The sequence below is a fragment of the Podarcis vaucheri genome, assembly GCF_965113315.1.
Source record: "Podarcis vaucheri genome assembly, chromosome: 1".
NCBI classification, from domain to species: Eukaryota; Metazoa; Chordata; class Lepidosauria; order Squamata; family Lacertidae; genus Podarcis; species Podarcis vaucheri.
In genome coordinates this window covers 59,123,751-59,143,695 of record NC_138759.1, presented here as the reverse complement: position 1 = coordinate 59,143,695, position 19,945 = coordinate 59,123,751, and the positions used below count along the sequence as shown (strand labels likewise).

The window sequence follows — 19,945 nt, the reverse complement described above, 5'->3', positions numbered from 1 at the left end:
TAGCAATCCTGCCCACGAGCTGGTCATACACAAGAGGCAGCCCATGACCTCTCAGTGATGGAGACACACCCCAGCACACAATCCTCACCCTCACCCACACCAAGCAAGATGAAGCCACAACAACACCAGTCCACAAGGCCCAGATGTACAACCAGTCCTCAGGCAGGGATTATAATATCTTTATCCAGCCACTCTTTTAGGAGCATAACACATGCTCAAGAGATGGAAGATGTGATATGCAGCAAAGTGACCAACTGTGTCCTGGGAAACTCACACACCCTCCCTGGGACAAGAGTTTCAGACCCACCCAGAGAGGAAAAGAGCCTTTTGCCAATTGGCCAAGGGGAAGGACCAGGAGATGCAATAAGGAGAGTCACAAACATACGCTGACATCAGTACCTTCCAGTGTCTCGCTCTATAGGTTGGGAAGCAGGTGAGGAGAGTTTGAGGCCCATCGGAGGATGGGGAAATATGCCCCAATAACTGTTTGCATGTCTGGGAAAACAAAGCAGTTGCGTTAGGAGTGAAGGATGGAGGGAACTTCTGATACTTCAACCCACACTGCAGACACCACTAAGCAGCGATAGGCAGCAATAAGACAAATCACAGAGCATTTGTCTTCCCTGCACCTGATTTCAACAGTCAGTCCTCAGCGCCAGGAGCACAGAGGTTGCAAGAAGACTCTTAGGTGGGAAGAACACCTACTGTTTTCCATTCTTGAGTTCTTTGGCTCAAACCCAGAGTGCACTCTCGTAAAAGGAAAAGGAGAGGCCCTCCCACATTGAGGCACATTGAGCCAACAAATTCAGGAGCAAATAGCCTGGTTCCTCCATGTTCCAAGCAACCCCTTTTGCCTACCACTCCTTCTGGTAGGTAAATACAACCCCATGCCACACACTGTATGAGTTATGATCTCCCCATGGCAGTGTGCTATAATTAGGTATTGAGTCTTCTGTTCAGGCCATTGATGTGGGCACAGCTATTTTTGAATCCCTGCCCTTTTTTGACTGAAGTCAATGGGGGTGGGGTAATTTCCTGCCCCAGGTCTGGAGATAGTAATTTGTGCTGCCAACAGATCTATGGGCATCAATTGAAGAGGTATAGGACCTGGAGCAAGGGTGCTTTCTCCCTTGTGCTGTGCACAAACTTCATGCAACTCTACCCTTGTTTTAGCTACATTACAGGCATCTCTTCAACCACAGAGCAGCTCTGCCAACCAGGATATTCTGCAGGAAGGAATCACAGGCATTCCACTGGTGCAGAGGTTTTCAACCTTTTTGGGTCTACAGCTCCCTTGACCAACTACATTCTTGGGGCTCAGGAGCCCTGTTATATCACCCCTTGCCTACAGAGCCAACAGCCCCTCACCACTTTTTGAACACCCTCCCATGTGGAGTGTTCCCTCATCCTCCTCTCCCCACTCCTTGGGAGTCCTCTGGGCAGCTACTGGTCTCTGAGCTGCCCACCCTGCCCCAAAGAGAGGTGCCTCCTCACACTGCCCCACAGGGGCCTGGGAAACACCCCCTGGCTAGCCCCAGAGGCACCATTCACCTGGGGAGCTTGCAGGCAGGGCTGCTGTAAGAAGCAGCCATGAAAGTCTTTGGGAGGCAGAGATGTGAGAGACCATCAGAGGAGGGAGGGAAGGAAGGAAGGAAGGAAGGAAGGAAAGAGGGACAGAGGCCAGCGTGGCCCATGGCACCCTGACCATCATTCAAGGCACCCCAGGGTGCCATGGCAAACTGGTTGAAAACCACTGCTCTGGTGTATCTGCCATGATGGCAACATAGCTGCCATTCTGCTGGCACAGCAGGGCTTCTACCGGATCCAAAAGCCTCTTTAGCGAGCAGAACTCCAGTATAGGATTGTGCCCTAATTTCAATAGAATAAAATAACTAGATAATTCAAGAGTAGTGAGGATTTCTTTTCCCTAGGAGAGTAAATTTAAATTCCTCGGAGTCTCATTCTCAGGGCAAAATTCCCAATGGATTTCGGTTTTAAGACTGGTGTGCTTCCATAAAGGCAGGACTGTCAAGCCTTAATTAGATTTTGGGACTTTCCCACAAGCTCAGCAAATTGTACAAGAGGATGGTGTTCTCTGAACTTGACAGTGCAGAAGGAAGCACAAATGTAATTAGCTGGTTTTCAGCTGTGGCTACAGATTTCCAGCAGAACCTAATGGAAGGCCATTTTCCTGGAGTGCTTATCAGTGTTGCAACAAAAAAATGTTCGGACAAGTTTGTGCAGAAAATCCTGGCAGTTACTGTAAGTCATCTGCACATGCAAATAGCTAATTTCCACTGGTGACTGTTTATACATGTGTGTAGGTGGAAGAACACGTGTGGGCTTTAAGCTTCTCTGGCACTGATCTCCTGCAAGGCAGACACAACACAGGTTCCTGGCACTCGGTGATGTGCCACTGATAAATAGAAACAGATTGCCACTAGTAGATTAGGCAAGCAAGCCTTCAGCTTCTTTGGCTTGTTTTTAAAGTAGTGAGTGTTCAGCATACTAAGTGTGCTAAGTGATGAACAGAGAGAATTTCTACCTTTCATTACTCTGGAACTTCTAGTGCTCAGAAATCCAATTTCCCTCCCTCCTCCCTCCAGCATACTGTTGCATCAGTAAGGGGAAGGCGGACTTGTCCATGTCCGACTGGCAACAATTCCTAACAACATTGTCTCTTATTCCCCTGAGACCTGTTGATTGTCCCACTTCCTGAAAAATAGGGATGGCTGGATTTGTCAATTTTGCTTTCTCCATTTTCTAGTCGGTTCTCCACACTCCACATCAAATTCTTTTAACTGATTTTTTTTTACTGTGAATTTCTCTTATTCAAAACATTTTTGTATGAGGTTTTGACTAATATACAGTTTTGCAAAGTGATTGCCTCTCTTTGTATGTTCTTTTCACTAGTATAGGCACTTCCACGCATGCTTTGCCCTAGTGTAATCATTTTTGTACACATTAGTTGGCTGGGAAACTGCATTGCAAAATTCGGGGACAATGCAAATTTCAAAGGGTGGTTGTGTTTCAGTCCATGTATTGTTTCAGACATTGCAAATGAGGTAGGTCTGCCTGTAACTGTGAACTAAACCCAATTTCTCCACCAATCCATACTCAGAAACACACCATTATGTGCTCAGGTTGGTTGAGCTCAGTGCTTTTCTTCTAGGGGGGGGGAGTGCCAGTACTGTGTACCCTTCAGTACCCCCAGGAAAAAGCACTGGTGAGCTAAAGGGGAAAGGTGCCTTGTCCTGTGGCTCACAGCTGAGGCTGAGTAGCTGGGAGGCAATTGTGAAATGGTGGAGTTTGAGATAGAGGGTATTGAGCCAGGCAGTGTCTGGAACAGCCTAAGAGAGACCATATATGTGAAAGGTTGGTGTCTGGAGTTGACTGCCTTTGGGTAGATTGCAGAAGGAGGACAGCACATTGGGGTGGTATTTTGGAGTGTCAGAGTCTTGGAGACTTTGCTCTGCTGGGGACAGCAAGAGAGACAGCAGCTAGAACATATTATTGTTCTTGATACTATATTGAATACATAATTTCCATATTTTACATTGCATATTTGTTGTTTTGTTGTGTGAGTTGCTTTGAGTGTTATTTTAATCACCCGGGATATTAAATCTAATCTAATCTAGGCTGGATTCACACAGCACTTTCTTCTATTTCCCCAGGGTTTTCCTAACTGTGAATTTCTGCATTATATTTGAGCTAACAAATGAAGTAAAAGCCACTTTCATAAATCTAGTGGAATGTAGTGGGAGATTAGCACTCATTTTTGTGTTAATTCCTTCTGAGGAAAAAATCTATTTGCAGCTCCATTGACCCAGAAAACTACAGGGGTAAAATGCTGAAATTTGGGGTGCTGTACTCGCATACAGTTCCTGCTGTCTTTATGGGGGAATGATGGGGAAACAGAAACACACATGTTTGGAAAAGATGAGGGAGTAGCAAAGCTGTCCAATGTCCACTAGTATGAATGAAATTTAGTTTAGCATGCCAGTATATCAGTCAAGAAGCCACAGTTCCATAATGCAACAGGTACCACAGTGCGAAAGGCACATTAAAAAAACAGGACAGAAGAGCTGACCTTATAATCAGGAAAACTAATACAATATTTTCCATCCACCCCTGCTATTTCACCACTACCCACACTTTGCATTAGATCAGTTACCAGAAAATAACGAAGGAGGAAGTCTTTAATATAATTTCTGGAAATAATGGGCTTAGAGAGGATACAACAAAGGGTGTGGCAGGCCTAGCATTAGTGTGTCATTTAATTTCAGTTTGGTCTGAGATAAGTTTTCCTCCCTCACTTGCAATATTAGAACTTGGAGTTATTCCTCAATCAAGTTGACTGGCAGTGGGTTCAAGTGTGAGAAACAGAAGTATTGCTTCACCCAGTGTGTCCTTCACTTCTGGAGTTCACTAATGTGGTGATAACCATAAACTTAGAAAGGCATATACATATACATATACATATACATATACATATACATATACATATATATGTGTGTGTGTGTGTGTGTGTGTGTGTGTGTGTGAGGTTTGTTTGTTTAGTATGAAGGTCTGGAGAGGTTTACAGGATTCTTTGGGGTCAGGAACCAAGAACGCGAGGCCTGGGAGTGGAAGACTTTGCATGAGCATGCCTGGCACCAGCAGTCAGTCAAGCATTAGCCAAGGGCCCCAGTGATCAAAAGGGCCCTTCAGTGGCCTGACCTGGCTGTGCCATCTTATTGCCCTCATTGCTTGCCCCTGGGGTATCTGTTTTTGCCTTGGGCAGGTAGCTCTATTGCTTTTGAACAGGAGCCAACCTTGGTTCTTATATGTGGTAGATGCCTGCCATTTTAATTTACCTCAGATGCAATGACCCAACCTTTAGATTCAGGGCCAATGTGTTTTGGGTCAATTAAAATGGTGGGCTGCTACTATGGATAGGAGCCAAATGAATCTACCCTATTCTTTTGATTGTATTAGTTTTAAACTGATTTTAATATTGTATTTATAAAATGTATGTAACCTGCTCTGGGGCCTTGTGGTGAAGGGTAGGTAAGAAATCAAATTAACCTGCACCATTATGCTAAAATGCTGTCTGGATTGTTGCTGCAGAAAAAAGTCAAGTTGCATAGTGTGTGTGTTGCCAAGCAGGGGAGGGGGCATCCATGGTGAGGACCCTCTGAAATTTGCTGCTGTTCTAGAGTATGAGTCTACCTGTCCCCCTACCCACTTTAGCCCTTGTGTATCCAGGCTGAACACCTGGGGAGGTGAATATCCAACAAAGGAAGCCTAACATTGTCTATATGTTTTCCCCTCGCTGTCTTGGTGCTAATCATTATCATTTCTGCACCCTTCCACCTCTGCCAATTCAGCTTTCAAAAGGCAAAGGGTTCAAAGAAAGGGACTGGGAAGAGGGACAGGAAGATTGTGCCTCTTTAATGAATTACTAGTTATTTTATGCTCCTTTCTGGTGTTCAAGCAAAGCACCTGGCTCCTGTTCTGAATGCTCCAGCTACTTCTTCACTTGACTGCTACAATACACTATCCATTGAACTGTTATAAAATGCAGTTTGGAAACCTCAAAATGCAGCAGTTCTGCTTTTAGCTGGAACCAAATAGCAAGCTCACATAGATCTTGTGTGACCTTTACTAGCTGCCAGTTTGTTCCTGGGCTCAATCCAAGTTGTTGGTTTTGACCTTTAAAGCCCAAAATGGTCTGAGCCTGGGTTAATCTGGGAGTTTCTCTCTCCATATATTAGTTAGAGAATTATATGTTAGATGGGGAACTGTGGTACTTTACATATTATTGAATTCCAGCTCTCGCCAGCCACTGTTAGCTGAGCCTGTGGCCAAGGGTGATGAGAGCTGTAGTCCAGTAAAATCTTCTGGAAGGCCACAGCTTCTTCATCCCTGACTTGGATCATCTGGATAATTTTTCCCCTTGTTGCGGCACTAATATGCATTTTAATTTGCCCCCTCCTCCCAGTGTTTAAAAAATAACCAGTGACAAGGGCCACAGACTGAGGATTGCAATTGAAAGAAATGTAATAGTTTATTGATACACTTGTGTTTATTGATAGGGAGAGGAATATTAAATAAATAATATTATGAACTTAAATAATTGCATAACAAACAAAAAGGAAAAGTCAATCAAGGCAGGACAATGTAATAGACAACACAAGGCTATGTAAATAAACAATAATAAAGACAGATGATGGCTTGGATTGTGAAAATTCCGCTCGGTGAAATTCATTGGACCTATTTAATGGATGCATTTAAGGACTCTGGGAAAACATTTTTGTTCTTTGAGCCTTTTGTGATTTTGGAAAGTGATAATTTTATTAGGTTTATGCTGCTTTATTTTCAAACAGATTAGAAGGTTTGGCACTGAATGAAAATGTACTTTTATGCTATATTTCTTCATCTTGCAAGCTACTTTGAGAACAGAATATAAACAATACATTTTTGTGTAGATAAGGCTTATCATGTGATTGTTTCTAGAAACAGGGTCATGAGTGTGTGTGCCAGAACAGGTGGAAGAACTGACCTACCCCCCTTTTCTGTTACAGAAGATGCTTCAGGGCTGAAAAAAACACAAGACCACCTTCCAAAATCTCACAGCAAGAAACACAGTAAGTTAGCTACTACAGAACTATTGCCCGGTAAGGTGGGGCTGAGCAAATATTTACTGACATAACCGATAGTGAAGAGAACCAGAGCCAACAGAAAAGGAATTGCACACAAAATGCCCACTGTAAACTTCATTAGAATTTAAATGTCTGAGAAAAAACCTGAAGGTCCTACTCTATTATACTCTTTTAAGCATTATCTCCTAGGGATAAATGGCAACATGATAGCCTTGGCTATGAACATCCCCTTCACCTTCACTGTCCAGTCCAGGGGTCTGCAACCTTTAAGACAAAAAGAGCCACTTGGACCCGTTTTCGAAGAAAAAAAAACTGGGAGCCGCAAAACTCGTCACTATACAAATAACTTTTTTGTCACTTTTTAAAAATTATTTCTTTGTTTGACCCCTCAGAATTACTCCTCCTCATAGAAATAAACGTTAAATTAACAAGTTACCTTTTTTGTGTGTGTTCTTCACTCCCCTTCAATGCAGTGACCAGCGTACATGCCCCTTACAATGTAGTGGGCGGGCGGGCGGGCGGGAAGGTGACGTCGGGACGGTGCGTGACTAACGCACACACCGCCCCATGCAACGTCACAGCCAGTACAGCGCCCGCCACAGTGGGGAGTGTCGGGGCGCACAATGCGCCTCCTCCCCTCGCTAGTATCCGCCCCAGAGCCGTGGCAAAGGTGTAAAAGAGCCACATGCGGCTCCGGAGCCGTGGGTTGCAGACCCCTGGTCCAGTCAAAGTGAGGAATGTACTTTAAGACATTTGTTTGAATGTTGTAGTTTGCCAGCTATGCAACTTTAACCTTCTCCCACTGTATCTGGAGATGAGTTAGGTGGTTAGACAACTACAATGCTCAAAAAAGCACACAACTGCTCTTTTTATCTGTTCCTATTCCCATGAGGATGACCATTCAGAGTCTGGTACTAATTTGGGAGTTCTTCTCAGAATGTCCCATTTGAACTGGGCTCAGTTGCATATTTTCCCTTCATTCAAAGCAGACAAGAGTACAGGAAATAACACTGAACGTAACTGATTTGCAGAAAACACTCTACGATCTGAAATTAGAGACAAAAACAAAAATGAGTTAGGTATTTGTCCTTAGTGAGAACCTCAATATTACAAATAAACTTGTAGGAGATGGCTTGTTAGCCAAGATGTCATTCTTTCATAGAAATGTAAACTTTGTAGTGGTAGTCATGGATTGAATCTTTCATTGATTAAACATTTGCCATTGGTGGGGATGGAGGAGATAAACTGCATGTTGTTCTCTTCTGCTTTTCAAACTGTCCTCAGCTAAACAGTTAGTGGGGGGTGTTTCAGGGAAATGTGGCTTGGTTGAGAAAAATCAAGCACTCTCTTTCCTCTTGTCAATTATCCACTGCAAATTGCTTCCCTCTAAGTAAGCTTTCAGAGGCAGAAGGAAGAGCCTTTGGGCTTCTTTATATACAGCTGCAGTGTAGCATGTCTTTTGCCTGACACCAAATGATGCTTCCTGTGGTCAGAAAATTTTCTAACTCTCCTAGATCGATATGCTTGTCTAAGGACAATATACCATCTAATTTTTCACCTGTTCAGAGAACTATTGGTTATTTCTATACACAGCATAAGGGATGATCTCCTATTAGGAACTGGGGGGGGGGGGAGGATTATCCCCATGTAGTAGTTGTTGCTGTGGATAACTTTTCATTGTATTTCATTTTATTTTAGCTCCTCGAGGGACTCACTTGTGGGAATTTATCCGAGACATTCTCCTGCATCCGGAGAAGAATCCAGGCTTGATAAAATGGGAGGACCGGTCTGAAGGCATCTTCAGATTCTTAAAATCTGAGGCAGTAGCTCAGCTGTGGGGAAAGAAGAAAAACAATAGCAGCATGACTTATGAGAAACTCAGCCGTGCCATGAGGTAGGTTAACAAGAAGGGAGAAAGTGTGGGCACAGAGTAACTGTGCTTAGTTTGGAATCCTACGGTGTGATCAATGTATTTGATATAGAGCAGGAGAGTTGAGCACGTGGCCCTCCTATATTTTGTCCAAGGCCCATTGGCCCAGCAAGACCAATGGTCCTGGATTTTGGTAGTTATAAGCCAACATTTGGAGGGCACTGCTTCCTCATCCTTGATATAGGAGTTCCGATGAAATATAAGTAACCACACCAACTGATATTTGAAAAACTGTGATGCATGATATTGCAAAATGTTGCATGTAGCCTTTTATTGGCCTAGTGGCTATCACAGAGAATTGTCACAATTCCAACCAAGTTAGGAATACTTAAATCTCTGTGAGTTAATTGGTTTCATTGATTTAAAGTATGCCTAATTTCATATTGATTTCATATTGAGCTATGTTACTTTGAGCCTCCGTGTTCAGTAAACTAATGAGTCAATATTTGTTGGGGCAGGGGGATTACACTTGCCTGTTCCTGCTCTGACCTTCACTGGAAAGTGGGTGGTGGGTCTGCCACAGTAGCTTGTGGATGGAGTTTGGGGTTTCTAGACCCTGTTGCACTCCTGATCACATCATGCAGTGGGTTCTGAATCCCCTATGAATCAGCCTTCAAATAAGCTCACCTATTTTCTGTTTGGGGAAGAGGAATAACTTAATTTGCCAAATCCAATTTTAATTTGAGTTCAGGGGGAAATTCACCAACCATTCATTAGACAGTTCTGATATATCCAACTTCATTGCTCCTTTTTAACAGATACTATTACAAAAGAGAAATTCTTGAACGTGTAGATGGTCGGAGACTAGTATATAAATTTGGAAAGAACGCTCGTGGCTGGAGAGAAAATGAGAACTAAGGATCCACTTTAAAAACAACTGTACAAATTTTCACCAACAGGAACTTGTCATGGATGTAAATATTTCAGAGACTATTTTCTTCTATTTATGTACAAAAAATTGAGGGAGGACGGGCAGAAATCTACTTCTAATGGGAAGAAGGAACACTATGGTTTATTGATGTTGAAGTTATTTTATTTGGCATATGTCTTTCTATGGGGAAAGATGTACACAGTTTTCTGTGACCTATGATATAATGCTGTATGGTTGTGTTTGGGGATGTGTTTTCCTTTCTTGTGAAGACTTTAAAAAATGTATTCCAAGAGAAATGTGATTTATGACAATACTGTGAGAGAAGAATGTACTAAGATGAACTCACAGGGCATTACTTTTTACTTCAGAGCCTGAAAATAAGGACTATTGCTTTCTGCATGTAAGAGAAATTAGGATGCATCTATATATTGCCCTTCCTCAACCTGGAGCCTTCCAGATATTGTGACAAATGGTCAGTAACAAGGGGAGTTGTAGTCTAAAACAACTGGAAGGTGTGAGGTTATGAAAGGTTGATCTATATCCTTTATCACAGTGCCAGGATCATATGAAAAGATCTGGCCACTCAAATCTTGTGTCTGTTTTAGAGGTAGCTGAGTAAAACTGTGGAATATGATGACTGTGGGATATTATTTCTGTAGTCAATGTGCCCTTGCCCTGTCTTGGTCTCCGTTCTTGACCCTCAATTTAAGAGATGGATTCATGTTCCTGGATGAAAGACTATTTGTTCAAATAACTGTCCTGGAACATGAGATTCCATGATCTCAGTAAAAGGGTATTCTTTTGTTCTGTGAACCACCCTGAGGCCTCTGGGTATAGGGTGGTATATAAACTCAATTATTATTATTAATAATAATTTTGTGTTTTTTTAGTGGAATTTGATTACCAGTTTTATGAATGCTTAGCTAGCTTATTAAAAAAAACAACCCAAAAACTTATGGTGACAGCCTTCCCCAACCTGGTACAAGTTGTTGAAATGCAACTCCCATCACTCCTGCCAATTGACTATGCTGGCAGGGGCTGATGGGAGTTGGAGTCCAACAATACCTGGACAGCACCACATTGAAGAAGTGGTTGGCTGTTAACTTGAGACACGTTTGAGTATCTTAGGCAATCACTGTGCCAAAATCTCTGTGAAAAAGTCAACTTTTTGGTCAGATGTAATCCTCATACAGAGAAGGGCTGTAGTTCTGTGGGGGAGCACATTCTTTCCATGCAAACAATCTTAGGTTCAATTTCCAGAATCTTCCAGTAGGGTTGAGAGGCTGCTGCCTGAAGCCTTGGTGGTGCCAGTCATTGTAGACAATACTGAGCCAAAATAAAAAAAATTCCTTCCAGTAGCACCTTAAAGACCAACTAAGTTAGTTCTTGGTATGAGCTTTCGTGTGCATGCATACTTCTTCAGATACACTGAAACAGAAGTTGCCAGATCCTTCTATATAGTGAGAAGGTGGGGAGGGGTATTACTCAGAAGGGTGGTGGGAATGGGAGATAGGCAGATAGCTGAGATGAGCCTGTTGACGACTCTTAACGACTGTAATGGGTCTTACAGGAAAAGGCAAGGGGTGAGAAGGTGAGAAATACTGAGCCAAATAATCTGACTCTGTATATAGTACCTTCTTACGTTTCGACTTAATATGGGTTTAATTCCTGCTCAGATGTAAGAGTAAGAGCAGGATAGAAATGTATCCATATACAAATACATATATATCAAAATCTAACAATGGTCTGATGGAGATTTGGGGCCTGCCAAATGTTTCTGAGCTCTGGCAGTCACAGCCAGCATGGCTAATTGCCAGAGATTGTGGAACTTGTGGTATGGCAAAATCTGGAAGGGGCAAGATTATCTACTCCTTGCCTAATACAAACTGTTCATCAAGCACTCAAAAATTCTGTTTCTGGCTGCTATATATACATGTTGGCCTAGTTCTCACTCAGGTGAGATCTTGACTGCACCACATTCCATAGTTGAATTCTCCTCCATTCAAAGGCCACTCCTTCCATCTGACATCTCAAGGAGAAAACTGACGTCTCAAGGAGAAGCCTAGGGTAGAACCTTACATCTAATTTCTTTTTGTAACGATTCTTTGTTTTTCTTTTTTTATGGAAGACCATTCCGTCACATGAGCACTTACAGGCACTGTGAAATGATATGGTCTAGACACAGATTTACCCTATCAGGGGAAATTAGGCAATTGTTGCAAGTGCTTAACTTAAAAATGGTCACTTTGGGCTCATTTATATTTGCCCACATGATTTAAATCCAAACTGGAGTCTTAATTTCAAAGTTTCCTTTTAAAGTTCTTAGATGGCAGGTGATCGCTCGTTTTCTAGGTATATAATGGAAGAATAAAGCAACAGAGCACAGCACAAAACTGTCAAGGCTACTGGGGGACTTGGTCAGGTTTTTGCAGAAGCAACCAAGTCTTCTACAGCCTTAAAGGTCAATGAGTTGATTATGGCGTAAGCTTTTGTGCCTCCCTCTTTGGTCTTTGCAGAAAAACACACATAGGCATGTCAGCGAGACAACACCTTTTCCTGCTCAGTTATTGCCAAAGCTGTCACCATCAGTTATAGTTATGTGACATTTTTTACTTTACATAAGGCGGGTGGAGGCAGGTTCATCTTATTTACAAATGAAATCATAGGACTCCAGCCGTCAAAGCAAGCCTTTTCTTCTTGTGTCTTTTTCTTGACTTAACATTTGTTCTGTCTCTGAATCAGATTCCACCACCCCAGCTTGCTTCCTATTGCCATTGTTAACTTCATGGGTCCCCGCATCTAACCAATTATCTGATCCTGCATAAATGTTAGGCGATGGGTTGGATTTGTCACTGTTGGGAATTACCAGTATGGAGTGTTTCTGAGCCAAAAGGTTATACACATTTATAGCCAATCTATAGTCCTAATGAATGAAACACACTGAATGGATAATTTTGTACTTCTAATTTATCAGTGCTTGGGAATAAAAGAATAGCACTACACGATGGCCCAGATCACACACAAAGCTAAGCAAACTATGGCAAAGCGTTGCCCTGCTTCCCGGAGCTAAGCCATGGTTTAGCTTCGCATTACGTCTGAATCTGAGCTCATAATTTGTTTCCCCCAACAAATCATGAATGTGGGGTCAAGAACAAACCTTGGCAATATTCGTGGCTTGTTTGGAGCTTGACAAACCATGAGCCTGGGGTCAGACATAATGCCAAACCCAAGCCATACCTTAGCTTTGGGATAGCATAGCGGCAGGAGGACTTGGGGAGGAGAAAAGTATCTGTACTTCCAGTCATTCATAACTAGCCTTGGCTTGGATAACGTTACGTGGAAACTGTATGTGCCTTCTTCTGTAATATGTAATATGAGAAGGTAATTAAAAGAATTTCTGTGCCACATACAAAATGGCTGACAGTTGTGTTAGTATTTAATTATTGTGTTGGCTCGAATTCAAGCCCTCAGCTGGTTAAATTAGCTGTAGTCCTTTCTGGTTTCTTATTCTGTCCCACACCTTTCTTGCTTTGGAATTCTTGGAAGTAATCCACATTGACTAATGCAGCTATTTCACTGTCACATAGATCTTGTGGTAACTACTTATAATTATGCCATCATGTAAAAATACTTCTTTGATGACAATTTTACGGGAGCTAGACTGTCCCAGCAGCTCCTCAGTTTGCAGAGATATTGTAATTAGGTGTGAACCTTTAGGACATAAGACTACATATTTGCATCAGTAAAATAGTTGTTCTCTCGTCCCAGCAATCCCTAGGAACCAAAATTCTATGAGAGGGTCTAGTGATTTATCTCAGCACCCCCTTCCCGCACTATGCAACAGGGGTGGAGAACCTGTGGCCGTCCAGATGTTGTTGGACTACAACTCCTATCATCCCTGATTATGTCCATGCTGCGTGGGCAAGTGAAGTCCAACTGCACCTGGAAAGCATAGGTTCCCTATCCCGGCTATACAGGAGTCTTTGGTAGAAACTAACATAAAACCAGCATAAATTTGTAGTGTAGAGAAGATGAGGAACAGTTCTTCCTCTTAAAATGAGCAGGAACTGCGGGAATAGTCTCTTTCTGAGTTCATAAACAACGTTCATTAGATTATTTCTCAATCCTATAATATCAATCCACTATACTGAATAATAGTATCAGATATTTCCCGCTATTGTTCAGGACTTCATTTGATTTCAGGACTCTATAGATTTGGAAACAGAAGTAACATAAGATTTACTCTGCTATAAACAGAGACAATAGATTTATTAACTGCCACAGATCTTGCCAATTACATGCGGTCCCAGCCAAAAATGAACTTTTTACCATCTCTAACCAACAGGATGTTTATATGAATGTTTATATCATAAAGGCATTTCTGAGATTGCTGTTCTTATATGGTATGTTGGCAAGCAATGGAGTGATGATTTTTTAAAAAACAAAACAAAAACAAAAGGTTTATATATATATATATATAATATTACTCTGGTAAGATTTGTATATATTTTTTTATTTTAGCATATTTTTAATATGCATAAAGTTCTATAAAGGTGTTTCTATATTTATATTGGTTGCAAGCAAATCACATGGTCAAAGAATTTGTTGTGCGATCTGTCTGTGTTGTTTGCTACCTAAACAAGCTTTCTTAGCACATATTTTTTGTTTACAGTGCAGTCTGATTCTGTGCTTGTTTATTCACAAATAAGTTTCACCTTGTTCAGTGCTCCTCAGTACATGCGCATAGGATTGTAGCTACAATGAGCTTTTTAAAAGATACTTACTGGGAGCTGCTGAATGTCAAGTTAAATGTTGGGACATTTATATGCTTAGCATTCCAGCTTTCATGTTGCTGAATAATCTCAGTTTGTTGCTCCATCTTTGCTGTCTAAATGTTTTCCAACAGGACAATACTTTGGGTATTTTTGCTTCAAATGTCAGATTACAGAAGTGCCATAAAATGCTTAACACTGATTTCTGTTTATGAATGCTAATTAAAACAATGCTTTTCTTTGCTTCCTGTGGTTTTTTTTAATAAATAATTTGAATTTCCCTCATGGCAGTTGCTTGAGAAAGAAATAATATAGTCTTGATAAGGCAAGATGTGAAGTAGGAAATTAGAGTCATGGCAGTTTGAGGCATCTCTGTATTTAGAGAGTTTAGAGGGCTTCAGTTGGAATCTAACAAAACAGAATGAATAAAGATGGGCATTTATTCACAAGTGGGCAATGTTAGCATTTTGGAAGAGGAAATAAATTATCTTTTATTTTATCTGTCACATATTCCTGACAGAAATGATTCCTATGTTTCAGTTAAAAAGTTTCTTTTAAATTATGACTCATACCGATTTCTGTTCACAATCTCTCTGGGCACAGTTCAGAAAACAACATAAGCCTTCACTGGTGAACATTGGTCCAGCAAAATTAATAACCACATTTCTATTGACATCAGTAGACACAATGACATTCTCCCAGCTCTCAGTTCATCATATCTATTTCACATCATGTTCTCTCATCAGCATAACTAAATCTCATCTGTTTTAATTAGCAACACCTCTTTAATATCAGAGTCCTCTAGCATAACATATGCAATTCTTGAGACTGGTAAGATCTCATCAGACCATCCAGCACTAGATGATTCACCTGTTATACTTGCCAGATTACTTTAATAGCTTTGCAATGGATATGTAAAATATTATGAAGCTTCCATGTTGAAATTACCTTCAGGCTAAAAAGCATCTGGGACTTATTTGTCTCATGCCCAGATAGACCTCTCAACAACAAGGCAAATTCTGCAAGACAAATGTATTGATGATAGATAGATAGATAGATAGATAGATAGATAGATATAGATAGATAGATAGATAGATAGATGATAGATAGATGATAGATGCATAGATATACCCATAGAACCTTCCCTATAATTTGTAAATATGAGCTAAGGAGAAATTGATTAGTCTAACTACCTCCAGCTTCTTGATTTGAATAGGGAACAGCCATTCAGAAAAAATAGGCAAACATTTCTGAGGATTTTGGTCAAACCTGTTTGGGCTGCTGTGAACTATCCTAGCATTCTAATGATCCATCTGACATCCAAAGCTTGCATAGTTCTTCAGAGCAACATGTGCAGAGCTAATTGTTGAGATGGGAGGGCAAACAAGGAAGAACCAGGAGAGACCCTTTTGCAATTCCCATCCCATCCAAACTGATTGCATTGGGTCAGTTTTGACTACAGTCCTATGCAAGACATGAGAGAGCACAGGACTTCATTCTCAGCAAATATGCATTGCATCCCATGCTGTTCTAGAATCCCCAACACTGCTGATGCCGCCACCTCTGCTTCTTCCATATGGCTGTGCTGGCTGGGGCTTATGAGAGTTGTAGTCCAGAGCAGCTTGGGGCAACAGGTTGGAGGAGGCTGGCCGAATGCTACAAATGTATTTCAAGTAAGAAACATCACTGCCAACTAGTTCTTCAGAAAGATACAGCAACACCACAGATAACACTGCAATGCAACAGGTTAGCCACAGCATAATCTAAATCTCCCCCATTCAAGCTGAGGTTCAGAAAAAATGGCAGGTATGGAAGTAACTGTGCTTCTGATTAGACAGTTTAGCTCAATGTGCAGGAATAGTGGCAAAAAGAATACTACCATATTCCCTGTCTTTCACAGCAAGAGCAGGGAAAGATTCCTGCAGTGCAAGGAGAAGAATGCATATTGTTGGTGAAGCAGCAGCAATTGGTACAATTCCTTGCCCCAATGGATGTTGTCCCATCAGACATGTGATATCACTCTCTTATGAGCTGTAACAGAGCAGATCTTGGATTGGCCTGTGTTAGGTATCTAGTAATAAGACTTACAAGATCTGGTGGTTTCATAATTATAAGGTATAAGGTTCATTATGTGGTACCTAAAGCCACTCAAGGTGCAACTTCCAAAGTCAAAGAGCAATTACAGCTATGCTGAGTTTTCAGATAGACCTGATAGAGGCAAGTGTATTTTAACTAACATGGGTAGATGTGTTGTAATAGATATTCACCTGTTGACTTCATCCTCTGTTGTTGTGTTGTTGTTGTTTTTAAATTGCATTGTGCTCATCCTGAATGGCACATCACCACATCAATCACTCAAAGAGCTTGGATGCCAATGAAAAGAAACCACAAGGAAAATGGATAATTGCAATACTTGCAACATCTTGGCTATAGTAGTTCAAAACAATGACTCTGCTGGCATTCGTCCTGTAGCTTAGGGATGAACTAAAGTAGATGAAAAACACTGAATTTCTGTAATAGCTCTTAACCGCTTTGGCAATTAAAGTTGGAAGGATTTTCTCATAGCAGAAGCAATAAGTGACTTCAAGCTACATAAACGCTATGCTAAATTCATGAAAGCAGTAAGCATGAAAAAGGACTGCTTTTTCCGCTCTGTTGGTGTTGCCAAATCCACAGCCAATAGAGATAAAATGGGGCATCACAGAATCTAGAAACTGTATCTTCATGAAGAGTCAGGCAGCAGATCCCAGCCTTGCTGTAGTGAAGTTCTGCTGTGGTTTTCTTTAGCCATTCTCCAAAATTAATGGGAAAAGAAAATTGTATTTGAAAATGATGGTGATGAAAAAACATGATGCAGTAACAAACAATAAGCCCCTACCACACACACACACACACACACACACACACACACTTGAAAAGGTCTGGGAGAAGAGGGATGTTTTTGCAAGAAAGTCAATTCACTTTGCATTCATAGGTGAACTGCTGTAATCTGGGCTTTCCAAAACAGCGCAAGAACTAAAATACAGCCATCCTTCAAAATTCACACATTTCTGAATTTTGCAAGGCAGTTTGCCAGTCAAGGAACTCAAGGTGATCTACATGGTTCTCTCTCCATATCATTTAAGCTCCACAACAATCCTGTGTGGTAGGTTAAACTGAAAGGCAGTGACTGGACCAAGGACAGCCAGCGATTTTCATGGCCAAGAAGGGATTTTAATCCTGGTCTCCCAGGTCCTAATCCAACACTAAACACCACACCACACCGGCCATTGTCAGATACTCTCTTTGTGATTCCAGTTTTCTCAGCTCCCCCATTTGATGTCCTCCTCCTTTCTTTCCTGATGTTTGTCTATGAATTAATACCTTGGAAAGATAACTAGCTTTATTAAAACAAAACAGAATGGCACCCCAGGAGATTTCAGTATAACCAATTCTCAGATGCCAATTTAAATGCTAAATGCAGAGTGTCTCAAGAAGATAGCCTTTTCTGCTGAAGAAGCATTTGTTTTCGAATTTTCAATTATGCTGTGGGAAGAGGGAAAGTAGTGTAGTTCAGCACTGCTCACAAGCACCAGAGCAAGGTGTTATGAAAGCTATTTTGCTACCACCAAAAGCCTCACCTTGTGTGTTTTCCCCTGCCCACACAGCTTCATGGGATGCTACTTGTAGGGGAGGACGAAACCACTGCATGGTGGCATCATGGCACACTGTACATTTTTGAGTAACAGTTGTAGGACATGCTTTTATACCATAAAATTTATTTTGCCAGCTTGATGCCTTCCAGATGTTTTTGAGTACAACTCCCATCTGCCCCAGCCAGTTTGGAGGCACATCTGGAGAGTACAAGGTTGGCAAAGGCTATCATAGAACATGGAATAAGTTGCCTCATAACATGCCAGACTATGTATGGTTCATTTAGCCCAGTACTTACACTGGCAGAGGATCTCCAGCAACTCAGGCAGAGCAGTCTTTCCCACTTGCTGTTTCCTGGCCCTTTTAACAGGAGACATGAGGGATTGGACTTGGGACCTTCTGCCTAGAAAGCATGAGCTCTACCACTGAACTATAGTCCGGGGGAAAGGATAGAGGGTGATCGGTGGCTCCCATAACACCTACTTTTGTCCTCAAATGTTTCTAGACATATTTGATTCAACAATCATTTCCCAAATGTCTCTCATTTGATAGAATCTTGCTTCCTTCAAAGTCAATCCCTGTTCAATGGCAGTAAGCAAAGTACAGGGGTGTGGGTGTGTATGCATTCTGTGATAAACTTCCCAACCCTTGGAAGTCTCAGAATTCAATGTGTTTGTCAGGGTCATCGTGGAAGGAGTTTTTCCACACACACAAGTCATGTTGATGAGAACAAAGCAGCAAAAATACAGTTTTATGAATCTGCCAATTGAAATAACCTAGAGGCCACACAATCAGAATTATATGAGTTAGACCCTCAAATCATGAGACTCATTTGAAGTGGTGAGCAGAATTAAATTGAATTAATGTCACAGATTCAATAAACAAACATCTGCATTGTGCATGTAATATTTATAATTTATTCTGGGGTTTCTTTTACTTGCTTTATGGTAGAGTACATACTGGTTCTTTTGTTTATCTCATAATATTATTTATATTTGATTTCTGCTCAGGTAAGGGTGATGCTGAACTTCACTGAAAGCAGAAACCATAAACAAAAGATTAGATGGTTCAAGGTTAATGAGCTCAGAAGCCATTTACCTCTAGGTCATTTGTTTTAGTCTGGAACAGCTTGATAATGATTTTTTTTTGTGTTGCAACTTATATGGCCTCAACTCTTAGTTGTTCATTGCAGTGAAGGGGGGGGAAGCATCAATCTTACCCATAGAAAACAAGTAGCCTATTGAGTTCTATCAAAGTTCTACCTAGATTTACTGCTGATTTGAAGGATCCTGATTAAATAAAAAGGCAAGTTCATAGTATTCTGCTAGGAATAGTAAACATTTTCAGAGGTCTCTCACAAACAGGTCAACAACAGGTCAGGTATAAAACATGTGATTTTTATTTTTATTATAACGTGAAATTACAATCACAAATTTATGTCATACTTTTTATCTTAATAACAGATTGTATAAGTTTTATTTTTTTATTTTTTCTTCCCATCTTAAGTTGTATCCTTTTTCAGTATTGTTTTGTGTATTATTTTTCTTGGTTATGTAACAAGCAGGAAAATAAAATTAAAAAAAAAAGAATTCAGCAGGACTTACTTCTAAATAGACATGATTAGAAATGTACTGTAAGCTAAAGAGATAAATAAATCAGCTTATTTCAGTTCCCAAATGTCATGTGGTTCTATTCCCTTCTTAGTTCATCATTCCTTGATTTATAGTTTCTGCATGCTAAAATGTGAATTGGGTATGCCATGCTGATATATATTTAATTTTTTAAAACTGAACTTAATAATCCTTCTGACAGTAAATTAGCAGTGCAATCCTATGTGTGTCTTCTCAAGTGCTTTTGGAATTGCTGCTGAAACTTCGAGAAAACTGTTGGGATAGAGTTCAAAGGTCTAGTTCACTGAGCAGATAATGATGGGATTATAGTCTTTTATCTGACGAGTTTCATTCTGCATTTGCAATGGTTGTATGTGAATCTACAAGCCACTTTATACACCAACTCCCACCAACCTCAGCCAGCATGGTCAATGGCTAGGGATGATGGGAGTTATAGTCCAACAGCTCCTCCAGAGCCACTGGTT

General features: G+C 41.0%; 1 protein-coding gene across 1 annotated transcript in view; it reads left to right on the top strand.

The window, feature by feature from the left end:
• The window catches only part of EHF (ETS homologous factor), a 50,958-nt gene extending 36,498 nt beyond the window's left edge, over positions 1–14,460 (top strand). The window contains exons 7-10 of the mRNA XM_082226702.1: positions 6,567–6,629; positions 8,343–8,538; positions 9,333–10,761; positions 11,037–14,460. Of these exons, the coding sequence (XP_082082828.1) occupies positions 6,567–6,629; positions 8,343–8,538; positions 9,333–9,432 (359 nt within the window). The 3' untranslated portion in view covers positions 9,433–10,761; positions 11,037–14,460. The remainder of the gene's footprint in view (positions 1–6,566; positions 6,630–8,342; positions 8,539–9,332; positions 10,762–11,036) is intronic.
• The last annotated feature ends 5,485 nt before the right edge of the window (positions 14,461–19,945 follow it).